Source organism: Candida dubliniensis, chromosome 5 (genome assembly GCF_000026945.1).
Source record: "Candida dubliniensis CD36 chromosome 5, complete sequence".
NCBI classification, from domain to species: Eukaryota; Fungi; Ascomycota; class Pichiomycetes; order Serinales; family Debaryomycetaceae; genus Candida; species Candida dubliniensis.
Window position 1 is genome coordinate 1,226,030 of NC_012864.1, and position 14,301 is coordinate 1,240,330.

General features: G+C 39.0%; 4 protein-coding genes across 4 annotated transcripts, besides 3 other annotated features; 2 read left to right on the forward strand and 2 right to left on the reverse strand. All coding sequences in view use genetic code 12, as the record gives it.

Moving 5' to 3' along the window:
* Nucleotides 1-78: 78 nt before the first annotated feature.
* Nucleotides 79-1,191, forward strand: CD36_55070 (dihydroceramide delta 4-desaturase, putative; the record flags this gene model as incomplete). Its single annotated transcript, XM_002420756.1, has 1 exon — nucleotides 79-1,191. One exon carries the CDS (start codon nucleotides 79-81, stop codon nucleotides 1,189-1,191), a length of 1,113 nt encoding a protein of 370 aa, XP_002420801.1.
* CD36_55080 (histidine--trna ligase, putative) lies at nucleotides 1,188-2,813 on the reverse strand (the record flags this gene model as incomplete). The annotated part of the gene is made up of 1 exon (XM_002420757.1): nucleotides 1,188-2,813. The coding sequence occupies one exon, from the start codon at nucleotides 2,811-2,813 to the stop codon at nucleotides 1,188-1,190; it is 1,626 nt and encodes a 541-aa protein (XP_002420802.1).
* A 1,209-nt stretch (nucleotides 2,814-4,022) lies between these two features.
* Nucleotides 4,023-4,910: a mobile genetic element (partial ORF1 (subtelomeric)).
* A 9-nt stretch (nucleotides 4,911-4,919) lies between these two features.
* CD36_55090 (transposable element protein, putative) lies at nucleotides 4,920-5,582 on the reverse strand (the record flags this gene model as incomplete). Its single annotated transcript, XM_002420758.1, has 1 exon — nucleotides 4,920-5,582. One exon carries the CDS (start codon nucleotides 5,580-5,582, stop codon nucleotides 4,920-4,922), a length of 663 nt encoding a protein of 220 aa, XP_002420803.1.
* Nucleotides 4,929-5,582: a mobile genetic element (Tcd21-like Gag ORF sections (subtelomeric)).
* Nucleotides 5,583-6,085: 503 nt separating this feature from the next.
* Nucleotides 6,086-6,332: a mobile genetic element.
* Nucleotides 6,333-8,369: 2,037 nt separating this feature from the next.
* CD36_55100 (Y'element ATP-dependent helicase, putative) lies at nucleotides 8,370-10,241 on the forward strand (the record flags this gene model as incomplete). Its single annotated transcript, XM_002420759.1, has 1 exon — nucleotides 8,370-10,241. The coding sequence occupies one exon, from the start codon at nucleotides 8,370-8,372 to the stop codon at nucleotides 10,239-10,241; it is 1,872 nt and encodes a 623-aa protein (XP_002420804.1).
* Between the last annotated feature and the right edge of the window lie 4,060 nt (nucleotides 10,242-14,301).

Here is a 14,301-nt window from a genome sequence, read left to right on the forward strand (position 1 = left end):
GTAGATATATATATCGCATGTTTTTGTATACGAGAAAAAAAAAAAAATTTTTTTTAACGCACCACTTTCTTTTCACCAATGGACGCTGAGATCAAGCATAGGAATTCTGAAAAGACGTTCAAGTTTGTCACGCCTGCTGCTGACTCTTCTATTGAGGTATTGAATGACTTTTACTGGACAGACACCGATGAACCGCATGTTGCCAGGAGAAAGAAGATCCTTGAAAAGTATCCGGAAGTTAGGAAATTGACGGGCCACGAGCCCAAGACCAAGTGGTATGTCACGGCAATTGTTTTAATGCAGATTGGGATTGCGTACTATCTTAGAAACACGCCAGTATTTTCGTGGAAGTTTATGACGTTGGCGTATGTTATTGGGGCCACCGCCAACCAGGCGATATTCCTTGCCATTCACGAGTTGTCGCATAACTTGTTGTTTAGAAAGCCGCTCTACAATAAGATGTTTGCTGTGTTTGCCAATATTCCTATTGGGGTTCCTTATTCGGCCTCGTTCCAGCCATACCATCAGTTGCACCACAAGTTTTTGGGGGATATGTACTTGGATACTGATTTGCCGACCGAGTATGAAGGGCGGTTCTTGTCGAATTTTCCTGGGAAGGTATTTTTTGCGATATTCCAGATCTTCTTTTATGCGTTGCGGCCCATGTTTGTTACGCTGATCAAGTTTACATATGTTCATTTGGTGAATGTTGTTTTCCAGGTATTGTTTGACCACATTATGGTGACGAACTGGGGGTGGAAGGCGTTGGGGTACTTTATTATGAGCACGTTTTTGGCGGGGTCGTTGCACCCCTGTGCCGGGCACTTTATTGCCGAGCACTATGTGTTGAATGAGAATAATGTGCCACGCCACCAGAAGATTGGCGGAACAAACATTTCCAAAGAGTTGTTGCCGGCCGAGACGTACTCGTACTATGGATCGTTGAACATGCTTACCTGGAATGTCGGGTACCACAATGAGCACCATGATTTTCCTTATATTGCGTGGACAAGATTGCCAGAGTTAAGGAGAATTGCTGCTGAGTTTTATGACCCGTTGCCACAGGTTACGTCGTGGTGTGGGGTTATCTGGTGGTTTATTTTTAATAAAGAGAATAAAGTGTGGAATAGAGTTAAGCGTGGAGGTAAGGAGAAGCACGGATATAGAATTAGTAGACTAGATGAGAATTAGAGACCTTTTATTATGCGAGAGATAGAATCGACGTCAGTAAGGTGTGATTGGACAGCATCGATCAACTCTTTTTTGTTGACCAACTCACCTTCGTTTTCTTGGCCCTGGCCTAATACCTTGATTCTTAATTGGCCCTGGGGGTACTCTTCTTTACCGAGAATGACCGCCAATTTTGCTCCGGCCTTTTCAGCGGCATCGAATTGTTTACGGATATTGGCTTTGGACTTGTACAAATACTCCGCGTTGATGCCGGCCTTCCATAACGTGTTTGTGATTTCCATTCTTTCTTTCAAGAACCCGTTCCAGCCTTCGCCACCGCCAAATGCCATAACAAAGACATCCGTGTGGTTGGCAGAAATGGAGGTAAGATCTGTTCTGTTTTTGATGATGGAAAAGAGTCTTTCAACACCGAAGGAGACTCCAACACAGGGGATGGACTTTCCGTTGGAGAACATGCCCACCAAATTGTCGTAACGGCCACCAGCAGCGATTGAACCAACACCCACATACGCCGAAGCGTCTTCGTCGTTGGACTTGGCTTTTAATTCAGTAGCGTTTGCAGGAGGGGCTGAAGCGGCAGTAACAGCTTCGTAGATCAACCCTGTATAGTAGTCCAATCCCCTGGCCAAGGACAAGTCGAATGACAAGTACTCGCCAATATCAAAGGCGTCAACGTAGTCAGCCAAAATCAGCATTTCGGCGATCCCAGATTGAGCAGAATCGTTGGATTTGAGGATGTCGCTGGCCTGCAAAAACTCTAATACCTCACGTATTGATCCGTTGTGTTTGACAAACTCGCCGATCTTGTCGGCCACTTCTGGTGGTTGGTTTTTTTCAACGACCATTTCTTTCTTGACAACTTCCCATGGCGATTTGTCGAGCTTGTCGACTGCGGAAGAGACCTTTCTCACGTCTTCATCTTTGACCCCACATGCTTGGAAAATACCATCCAAAATCTTTCTGTGGTTGAGTTTGACCTTAAAGTCGGTGATACCTAACCCGTTTAATCCATCACATAATAATGCCAAAATTTCTGAATCGGGGACCATGGTGTCGTAGTTTCCGGCAATATCAAAATCACACTGGTAGAATTCTCTCATTCTTCCTTTGGTCATGGCAGGCTGGTCTCTTCTATAGACTTTGGCAATGTGGTAACGCTTGATGGCAGCAATGTTGTTGCAAGCGACGAATCTGGCAAATGGAACAGTCAAGTCGTATCTCAATGAAGTGAGTTCTCCGCCTTGGTCTTCTAAGTTGTAGATGAGTTTTGAGTCTTCACCGTATTTCCCGGTAAGGATTTCTCGTAATTCGAATACTGGTGTGTCGATAGTAACTCCCCCGTGTTTCTTGAAGAGGGAGGAGAGGGTGCCAAAGATGGCCTCTCTGAGAACCATGTCTTTATCGGCCCAGTCTTTGGTTCCCTTTGGGGTTTTCAATACAAAGTCTTGAGCTTTTCCTTTCTTTGGTTTGGCGGCTGTCATGAGTAGTCGTCTGATCATAAAACTCGAGTGAAAGAGTTTGAAAAATTGTGATGAATGAAAATTTTTTTTTGGTGATTTTTTGAAAAGATAGATTGTGCGACAAGCCCAAAAGTTATTGGGAAGGCATGACTTTTGAGACATAGCTAGAGGATTGCACCTAAATGGTTGGGATAGGAGACATGTATATTTCACCTCTTTAGTATATTGATGGGTTTGCTATTGTACTAATGTGTCTGATCTTTTTGATCTATTTTTGTGAAGAAACATGCCCAAAAAAATTGTAACACAAGGGTACAACGTCTATCATAATAGGTAGGCTATGTACTAAATAAAGCTAAAGTTCAATAACGACGTGGGGTGAATTTACTAGGTTTTAGCTAATCATATAATTGATAGATAAGACAAAATTGATATTTGCTGTTCACTTACAGGGTCAACTGAAGCTCTACAGGATGTACGGAATTTAGTGGTAGCATCAAGGTCAGAGTTGTGGCTAGAAAATATCTCACTGGCTATAGTTATGGGCTTAGTGAGGGGGTGTAGGTCTAGCAGTAGAGTAAAGAAATGCTAATTATTGGTATATCCCAGGTACCAAGCAATAGAAAAGGTGCTGTAATTGTGGTACCTAACTTCTGCCACCCTCTAAATCTTAAACATTCCGGCACAGATGAATTGATTTGCAATTAAACTGCTCTATTCTAAATGGTGTATCCCGAAACATCAAGACATCCGTAGCTGTCTTCATCAGTAGAACATCCTACATCCGTACTTTTCAGGGGGTGACAAGCTCCCCCCAATTTTCAATAAGCTGGGGCATCCGTACGGTATGCCGATTGATGTGTACACATACCAGGCAATACAAAAAGAAAAAACGAACAACTAAAAAAAAAAGACCAACAACAACAACTACTCTTCACCCGAAGGGGGCCCAGTCATGGGCAAACACCTTTCAAAGAGAAACTACCAAGACAACTTATTATTGTTATCCCAAATTTATCATTTTCAACAATGGAGGATGTTATTACAAATATTGGCAATATACCATCGAAAGCAAGTGGGTCCTTTGCGTTCAGTTCTTACATACAAGTACACCTTGGAGGCCCGTTTATAAAACACTAGCGTCTTCATATTATTGTATTCAAAGAGTTTAAGTTTTTTATCAATCATGACAACCAACCCGCCGACCATGGCAGAGAAGTTGGCGGAAAAGCTGCCACCGCCACCACCGAAGAAGGGGAGTACCAAGACGGGCACGTGTGGCCACCAGTTGGCCAAAGCAAAAAAGAAATAGAGATGGAGCCCCATGCAGATACCGACCGTGAGTTGGAGGAGTTGGAGAATATGGTTACCTACGTGAAGAACATTGGAGCAAGCCAATGGCCTGCGATGCTCAACAGATTAGACTGCGCCAGTAAGGCGTTTATTAGAGAATGTGTCTCCGACATGGTGACCGACAAATATACTGGGGACCACACCAATGCGGTCTTTGAAGAAGCCTGTGGTGAGGGCTACTACGAAAAACAAGAGGCCATCAAGGTCCACTTGAAAAAAACCATACCAGACAAGATTAGAGAACAAGGAGCCAACTCCAACATGGAGAAGGCATTACTTTACGCAGCGGAAAAAGACTTATTCAGAGTAAGATTTATGACAGACGGTACATACAGAATTATCTACTCACAAATTGGAGAAGAATTTTCAGATATGTTTCCAAATTTAGACACAAATGGCTATTGAAAGCCATATAAAAAATACCCACAAGTCCAAGTGGGTAACAACAGTTACAAGGTGGTTGTTAAAAACAACCATCACGACAACATCGGGATTTACCGTTTTCTCCACCCAGCCGAGGAGTGGAAAGTTGAAAAATTAATACATTCCTTTTTCGACAACAAAAGGGACGAATGGATGCGAGCACTCAAGCAGGCAGCAAATATCCCCACTACAGAAGAGAATATCGAATTTAGCATTTCGAAAAGTGAAGTGAACAATGCAGATGAATTTACAAAACAACCTCTTAAGGCTGGCAAGTATGCTACGTCTTATTTTATGATTGGATGGTCCGGAAACAAGGTTCCAAAAAAGAGCAGATACTTTTGGAAACATCACAAATTAGATTTGGTATCCATTGCCAAATATTGCACCACTTCCCGTACTTTATGCCATACAAGATGGTCTTGTAAACACGGCAACCATTGCTTCCGTTGCAATCAAAACGGACATGCTACAGGGAATCATTTCAACAATTTAGCAAAGCAAGATTTTGAAATCCATAAAAGGTGGGAATTCGTTTGTAGGTTGATTCCAATCGTTGTTGGTTAAATCGGCTTGGGGAAAAATACGTTTAATCTGAGTGGCGATGTTTTCGGATGTAACAAAGCTGGACTTGGGGCCAGTTGATGCCGCTGCCGGTTGGGTAGTGCTGAAAGTTTTCATTTGTTCTTTTAAGGCAGTGATTTGGGTTTGGAGATCCAATTCCTTATTTTGAGCTTGAGCCATAACATTAGAAGCCTGTTGAAAACGTTCGTCTTCAAAACGGACACGCTTGTTATAAGCTTCTTCAAAAGCTCCGACTTCCTTTTCCAATTCGTGAGTTTCTTGTTCAACCTCCTGGACATGAGATTCCAACTTCATACCAGCAGAATTAAAATTTTGAAAGTCACGAGCTTCCTGTTCACGGGTTTGATTGATACCCTGTGCTGTTTGCTGTTCATATCGACTAGCAAATTGATTGAACATTTCCATCATCTGTTCTTGGAAGGCCTGTAACTGTTTGTTGACACTCGCTTCCACACTTGCTTGAAAGGCCAAATTAGTAGCATTAGCGGAGGTATCGGTAGTAGCTGAAGTGGACGTATCAGATGAAGATGGGGATGGACTCTTTGGTCCAGATTTATTTGTTTGACTCATAATTAAAAATAACTGATAGATAAAGTTGCAAAAAGGAATTTAAACAGGTGTTCCGTAAACGTTATATAAAATTTGTGGTAATAAAAATTAATACAAAGGAAAAATTATTTGGGGTGGGAAAAATTATTTTTTTTTTTTTTTGTGTGAGGTTTTGTGGGTTTTGTGTTGTTTTTGTGTGTTTTATAATAGCTGCAGGTTGCGAAAAAAAAAATTATTGCAAAGGTGTGGTTGTATGTTTTTTTTTGTTTGATTGATAACTAATATTGTCAATCAATAATCATTTTATTTGAACTAGTTGTCGATCAAAAGGTGAAAATGATTTTAATTGGCTAGTATTGAATAGGATAAATTTTGATTGGCTAGGAACTTGTCTTTGAAAAGCGTCCAATCAAATTTGTTGAGTTTTTTGTTTGTTAGAATGGAAATTTGTAAAAAAAAAAAAAATTTTTTTGTGGTTTTTGTTGTTGGGATTTTTTCTTCTAAAATTGGTTACCTGAAGAGACTGAAGTATTCCTAGGTTTTATTAATTAGATATTACGACGGACAATATATGTTGCTCTAACTTTCTATAGATTCGAAGCTAATTATCAGTATGTAATAATTGAAAGTAATAAAATATGAATTGTCTTCCAAAGAGAAGTAGTATATAATAGAGAATAATAAATTAGCAATTATAAAGGATTCGTCGAACTCCCTGAGTTGAATTCAAAAGGACTGCACATAAAATATTGCAGATCCTGTTTTACAACAAGACCTTTGGTAAATAAAATCTGAGCCTAATACTTTCGATAAATTGAAATTGATAGTTCAACAAGTTGAAATAACTTCGTTTCCACATTTTTGACCACATGTGCTAACAAAGTTTGTTAGCTTGACCACATGTTTTTTTCTTGACCACATTTTTTGACCACATGTTTGTTAGCACTTATAATTTGCCCAATTTAGGTGGTAGCGCAAAAGTAAGGATACCATATGAATCTACATAACTCTGGCAGATAAACTATATAGTTTTTAGGTTTATAGCTTTTATATACACTGAGTTGTTGTTCATCAAAAAGAGGTTAAAAATTCAAGGGCAAGAGAAAAAATGATTTTTTTGCGCGCACGACCCGAAAAATCAGAATTTTTTGAAAAACAGCGATTTTTGGTCAATTTTGGAAGAGCACAGGAAGAGCAGTACAAGAGGAGGTTAACTGATGGTTGGTAGACAGTTAGCTAGATCAATGAATTTGTGGTTGAAAAAGGAAAAGTGATTTTACCTTGTTTGTTTGTTGAGTTATTAATGATTTTCTTTGACCACACGTTTTTAGGTAGCGCCGAGTTTTGACCACATTTTTTTTCCCTGGTTGACCACATTTTGGGTAGCGCCAAAGAGCGCAGATTTGAAGGGCCACTGATTTTTTGACCGCAGGTTTGACCACAGGTTTTTTTTTGAGCACATCTTTGGTAGCACTTTCTTTGAGCACACATTTTCTTTGACCACAGGTTTTCTTTGACCGCACATTTTCTTTGAGCACTGATTTTTTTTTGAGCACTGATTTTTTGAGCACTGATTTTTCTTTGACCACACCTTTGGTAGCACATTCTTTGACCGCAGATTTTCTTTGACCGCAGATTTGACCACTGATTTTCTTTGAGCACAGGTTTTTTCTATGACCACACATATTCTTTGAGCACCGATTTTCTTTGACCACTGATTTTCTTTGAGCACAGGTTTTTTCTATGAGCACACATTTTGTTTGAGCACTGATTTTTGACCACACATTTTTCTTTGAGCGCTGATTTTTCCTTGACCACACATTTTTTGACCACAGGTTTTTTTTATGACCACTGATTTTGTTTGAGCACTGTTTTTCTTTGACCACTGGTTTTCTTTGACCACAGATTTTTTAACACCACATATTTAGAGAGCACATATTCTTAAAAGCTACATATTTTGTTGTATTTTTGATAGTGGCACATGAATAGGTGCATACTATACAGTTGGTGGCAGCAATTTTAAGTTCATTTTTGACAAGAAAGTTGGCCCAAAAAAGTTTCTTAGAGATTGTTGGGAGTACTGTTTGGTGATATTTTTTATATTTGTTCTAATTACTTTTACATAGTTTTATATTAGTTTAGAAGAACGAGCAAACTCATTATATCCAATGTAATGTCATTATATTTGCTGGTTATCAGTATTAACACTGTTTTTTCTACTGTCAAGTACCGAAACATCAGGGTTTTTTTTTTTGCTGCATAAAGACCCTTAAGGGTTTTTTTTCTAGACACAAAACCAATATATATTCAATCTATAACAATCTTTCCGGACTAGGAAACGACCAATACCAGCACTCGCCGGTTTTCTTTACAACTAATTCAATAGGGACGATTTTGTTGATTAAGTCGTTCAATTTGGTTTGCCAGGTTTCGTCACAATGTTTTTCAAGTATCTTTTCAACGTCTTGTGGATTCAAAGTAACCGAGCCATGGTTGTAGTCGTCTGACAAATAAACAGTCACATGTCGGTACCCGACAATGGTGTTTTTTTCTCTGATAAGAATTTGAGAAATCTCTTTTGGAACAATCTTTGTGATTTTATAGACACCCAGCAAGGTTGTTGATTCTGGTGTGATGTTGAACCCATGGGTGGGTTTCAATTTTTTTTGCTGGAGGTTGACTTGGGACAGACAAAGGCAATGTTGAGGGAACTTGTTGGTCGTCGTCGTCACTGAATTCAATATCGTAAATGTCGGTTTCATCAGGCTGTGATGACGAAGCCACGGGTTGATCTTGTAACTTTGCAGGATGAAGTTCTATAAGATGGTGGCTAAGATAAATCACGAGGAGGTCAAGTACGTGGTTAAAATGCGGTACCTTAGACAAGGTATTTCGTACATGGTGCGTAATTATATTCAAATGTCACTGGTAACTGAAGTTATCGAAAAGGCCCAAGGGCATCACTGGATGAGTGCTGACAACTCGTATGGTAACACTGGTGGTTGGGATACCTATCATAGTACAACGATTCTGATGATAATGAGACAATTTTTTGCGTTGTACCAAAAATATATCGGTATTGATGTTGATCAAAATACATCAAAGCTGTTAATTCTGAAACCAGTTAAACCTCCTTTGCGTCTTTGCAGTGGCTTGCAGCTTGAGGACATTGAACAAGCAAAAATTGATTGTGGCTACCAGCAGAAGGATTTTGGGAAGACGTATCTCTTTTTGGTTCCTATACTTGCTAATAAAATAATGAAACGAAGGGAAGGTGGCAAAAGAAGAGTGAGTTTTTTGGTGTTGCCGTATAATGTTGTTGCAGTTGAGTTTGAAAAGCGAATGGCAGAGTATGTTAATGTGATTGGTGTTAGAAATCTTAACTCGTTTGATGGCAGTATTGATTTGGTTGTGGGGACAGTTGAGAGTTTAACAAAGCTGAATGTCAGTGATTTTTTTTTGAATTTTTCTCAGAATTATGGTCAACAGTGTCAGCTCTACCTCAGTGTGATAGATGAGGTGCAGGTGTTGATTGAAGAAAAAGAATTTCGCCGGTTGAACCGAGTGCACTACCGGATTTTGCATTCATTTGAGAAGATTGTAAGTTTGGGTGCGACGTTGCCTCGGAATTTTGCAACAGAGATGGAGAAAAATTTGTTGGCACCGAAGGTGTACAATACTGTGAAAACTGAACCTAATCAAAATGTTTATGTTGAAAGGGAATTTATTGGAGAGGACAAGAAGAGAGTTGGTTATTTGATTGGTGTTGTCAAACAATTTTTGGTGAGCAATAGCGATGGTATTATATTTGTGTACTTTTGCAATCTTGAGAAGCTTAAAGAGATTAGTCAAGAGTTTGATGATGCTGTTGTTATTCTGTCAGAAACGAAAGATATCAAGAAAGCACACCAGGATATATCAAAGACACGTTTGATTCTTGCTACAAAAGCTGCTTCAGTTGGTTTGGATATTTCTGGTATCAAGCTGATAATTTTTTATGAAACATTAGCGACTGTTCCGGAAGCAATTCAGGTCATTGGCCGGTTGCGTGGGAAACCGCTGTATGTTTTATTTCTCTCGGCTGATGATGAAGTAACTAACGGAAAACTTGTAGTGAGTGAATGTTTCAAGAAACAAATGTGCGAATTTTATGGTTTGGAGTGGGGTGATCATCGCAATTGTTGTGGGCAACCGGCAGATTGTACTAAAACTATTGTTGAGCAGATGAGAAATGTGACAGTGGAAGTGCGTGAGAAGAGACAGCAAGTGGAAGAGAGTATGATGGACAGGGCCAAGTTCAAGTTGGGTGAAATTAATGAAAGATATAAATTTATTAAAATCGACACACTTTATAAATGGTTTGGATTCTATTTAACTACTTTGGATAATAGCCCAGTGGTTCGTGTTGAAGGTGTGTGCAAGTGGTGCTTTATGTGCAATGAAGGTTGTTCTCCGACATGGTGCGAAAGACGACAGATTGTTAGCTTGGCGTGTCGAGTTATTTTTGGTCAAATGAGTGGTGATGATGTTTGTGAGATTGTTCAACAAGGGCTTGGTGGGTTGCAATTGGAATGGGTGGTCAAGAATGATTTAGATACAATGATCAATGAATATGATAGTAAACTCTTGCATTGTAACAAGTCAGTATCGTTTGTCTATTCAGGTGCAAGTGTTGGATAAGTTGTATTGCAAAGTGTTGAAAAAAATTGGGAAATATGAACCTGAAGAATGGTTTATGAAATCGCTTGGAGCAAATGGAAGTATGGCACCTGATGGGCGGAATTGGAAAGAACACGCTGCTGAAACATATTTCATGGCACCTCGTGGGAGAGATATGTTATGTAAAAAATGTGGATGTATTAACAAAGATCATGATAATTGTATAGGGGAAAAAACTATTTTATGATATTTGATCGTTGGTACAGTAAAGGTCAAGTTAAAGTGTTTAATCATTGGATGCGGGCACTAATGCGAGCAGAGGCTGTCAATCTACATCAACATGTTATGGTGGCAGTGTATCAAGAGGTGGATAAAGAATTATTAATTTTTTTTTTTTGTCGTTGTATATTAATATATGTGACATTATAAAAGGAGACGTAGTGCGGCAGGTGATGCTATGTGAACAGCATTTGGCAATCTAATGGCAGTTTGAAATGCGAATGCCCGTTGTGTAAGTTAATTGTCAGTTCTATTGTATAAGGTATAGTGAATGCCCAGTTTGTATCTCGTTGTGAAAGCTGGTTGAACAACATGTAGTATCAGTGGTTTATGGCAGTGTGAAATATTCTAATGCAAGCTGGTATGTATGAAAGTTGGCAAATCTGTTGGATTTGGTGGTTCAACAACACGTAGTAACTCAATGGCAGTGGGAAATTCAACATAAATTGTATAAGCTGCTGTGTGTGTGCCGTTGTCAATGCTGTTGTTTGTCAGGCAGTTGTAGAAATCATGGTCGTGATGGACAGATTGAATGGGCATTGCAACATGAATTGTGTAAGCTATTGCAAATGCCCAGACATGTATTTCGTTGTGTTTTCTAGTTGTCGAATTAACATAACAACAGAGTGTAGTTTCAGTAGTCAATGGCAGTTCTGGAAATCATTGCAAATTCATTTTTGAATGGCCGTGTGTAAGCTGTTGTCATTTCAGTTGTAAATTCTGGCTGAGTCAATAGTCAATGGCAAAATGAACTGTCAGTTGGTGAAGTGAACAAATGAATAGCTGACCTAGACAGTTGGTGCAACAGCAAATGAATAGTGGTGAATCTCAATTCAATGGCAGTACAATTGTGGAATGAGTTGGAAAAACTGGGAAATCTTGCAAATCTGGCAAAACAGAATACATTGCAAAATTGAACAACTAACAATAAACATTCTGAAAGAACTGTGGCAGGTTCAGCTGGAGTTCAATTCTGGAAATTCAAAAATCTAAGCACTTGGAAGATCTGGGAAATCTGGCAAACTGAACATCTGGGAAATCTGAACTTCTGATAGTCAGAACTAGAACAGCATAATTGATTGAAGATCTTGTTGTTGTTGGTGGAAAGAAAAGTGGTGAAAATTTTTTCTTTTTTTTCTCAACGTGGCAAAAAAAAAAAGTAGTGCAAAAAATTAATGTGGGGAAAGACACGAGGTGCTCAGTGTAGACTTAGATGGGGTCTGTAGATTGGCAGGGTCTTGATGTAAATCACGTATGTCTAACAGCCTAGGCTGAATTATGGCAGTGGCAGGAGTGGGTTTTTTAGAGAAGATTTGAAAAAAAAACTGAGCAAAAAAAGAACCAGGCCCTGACATCAAGGGACAGTGGAACAACAGTAGTAAGTGGTAGACGTAAACTAAGCCTTGATAGGGATAGTAGGGGCCCTGTAAATTAAGTTTGCATTGTTTTGGGAAGTTTAAGATTTAAAATTTTAGGTTGAATTGACTGAAAAGTTGAGGAAAAAAAAGACGAGAACGGGAGTTCTGGCAACACTTTGTGCACACAAAAAACTTAAAAAACAATATATAAGCTTAAATATGGACTGTAGGAGGTAGCTAAAGTGAGTCTGCATTGTTTTTTAAAGTTTTGGGAGTAGAGTCTTAATTTTTTGAGGTAATTTTACAAGAAAACTAGCTCAAAAAATAACATCAACTTGCGGTGAGGTAGAGTTTCAAAGGTTTAACAGAGAGCTTATCAATTCAGAGTCATTGTCAGAGTAGTGAGCTTATTGTTTGGAAGTTTAATTAAAGGTGTTAGAGTGTGTTGACTGTGATAGCTATGAAATCTGGGGTGTGGGAGACACGCGTCACAAAAAAAAATTAGTTGGTCAAAAAAATAGTTGGCAAAGAACATCACTTTTCTTCTTGAACAACAAATTGACAACAACAAAATATTCAATCAATCAGTTATTCAATCAGATGAAATGAAGTACGAAGATACGACTACTACTTGAACCGGAAGCTGTGCACCCAGGGGATAAATTACGAATTCATGAAAAAGTCATTTCAGCTGGAAAAGACAATTTGAAAGGGATATCAAATCAGTGGGTGCAAGCAACACCAGGAATGGAGAGAGGAGCAAATTCAAGCAAGTTGTCTAACTGAAACTTGCCAAGTAGGGAAACAAACTCAAGAAAATTGGAAATGTCAATCAACAGTCAGGACATGGGAGTCAGACAGTGGAAAATCACGGATGGACAAGCGCAGGGCAAAAAAATGATTGGGTGGAAGATGGGTGCAGATCAAATTCAAAAAAATAAGGGATTGAGAAGTACTGTGAGTGAATGGACAGACAAGCTATTACAGGTGGAAGTAGGAAAGGATCAGAAATGTACATACGTATGGATAGACAAGTTATTGAAGTGGATCAGTGAAAGCAAGTCATGGAGATGAAATTCATGGAATCTATTTCAAGACAAAAATCAAGAGAGTGAGAAGGGTTAGAAAATCAGAGGAATAACATGGGCGGGGCAGACGACAGGCAGGCAAATTGGACGAAAACCACGGATGGCTAGCAGGGCAAGTCAGGGAATGGGTGGACGATGAATGAAGAAGACAAGTTGATGGCAGTGAGATGGAAAGAGAGAATGAGTGATATACGCTGAATGATCGATCTGTGAGGTCAAGAAATGCAACTAGTCAGTCGAACTTGGAGACTCACGGATGGCTAGCCGGGGAAGTGAACCGAGGTCAAGTGATTTAGGTGGTCATAGGATTTAATAGAGCGTCAAGCGAACAAGGATAGGTGAAATTGCAGTGAACAGAGAGGCTAGCAAGTGTAGTAGTAATGACATAGAATAGGAATATATTTACTGCAAATCTATAGAGGAGGAGAGTGTACAAGGGGTAGACTTTGTAGTGTATTTTACGGAAGTCAAGCCGGGCCAGGTTATAGTTGATTTGTAAAGTGGTGTATTTTACGGAAGTCAAACTGCTCGGGGACCCAGTAGAAATTGTTGTAGTAAAATGGGAAATTGAACTTGAACTGTACATGGAAAAGTGATTTCAAGATTACATACGTATGGAAACGTGATTTGGGAACTACAAAATTTTTTTTTGGTGCGAATTTTGTTAGTGCGCGATTTGGGAATTACAAATGGGAATTACAAAGATTTACCAGAACAAAAACTACCAGTTCTTAGGAGGTGTCGAGGTGTGTGTAGGTGGTTTTGGTGTGTAGAAATTCAATGCACCTGGTTTGAAAGCAAAAGAAGCAGTGGTTGTAGAGATATGAACGAAAATAGTGATTTTTGGAATTGAGGAGGTGTTTATAACAAGGGTGTAATGGGGAGCGCGGTTTTTAAAAAGGTTGAAATTGCTGAATATAGAGCATTGAAAGAGCTATACTCTGGTTTTAAGAGAAAGATGATCAGTGTTATATTGACCGAGTTATAGCCTGTTAAAGTCAAAAAATGGTGGTTTTTGGTCAATTTTTTTTGTAATCTTGAACTCGAAAAACGAGTTTTTTTTGTAATCTTGAGCTCAAAAACGATATTTTTTGTAATCTTCAAAAATGTATGGGGATTTTTTGTAATCTTCAGAGAAAAATGCGACTTTTTTTGTAATCTTCGGAGGTAAACCGGAAAAAATAATGAGGAATAAATCCGGGGCGAGAAAAAAGATTTGGCGTCAACTTGACAAAAAATCTGAGAGAAAAGTTACTTGAAGTTGAGGGTTGGGTTAAAATCTGTTAACAAAATTAAACAAAGTATCACTGAACAAGGAACAATGAAGATTAGAAGTGATATCAGAGAAGAAGAAAA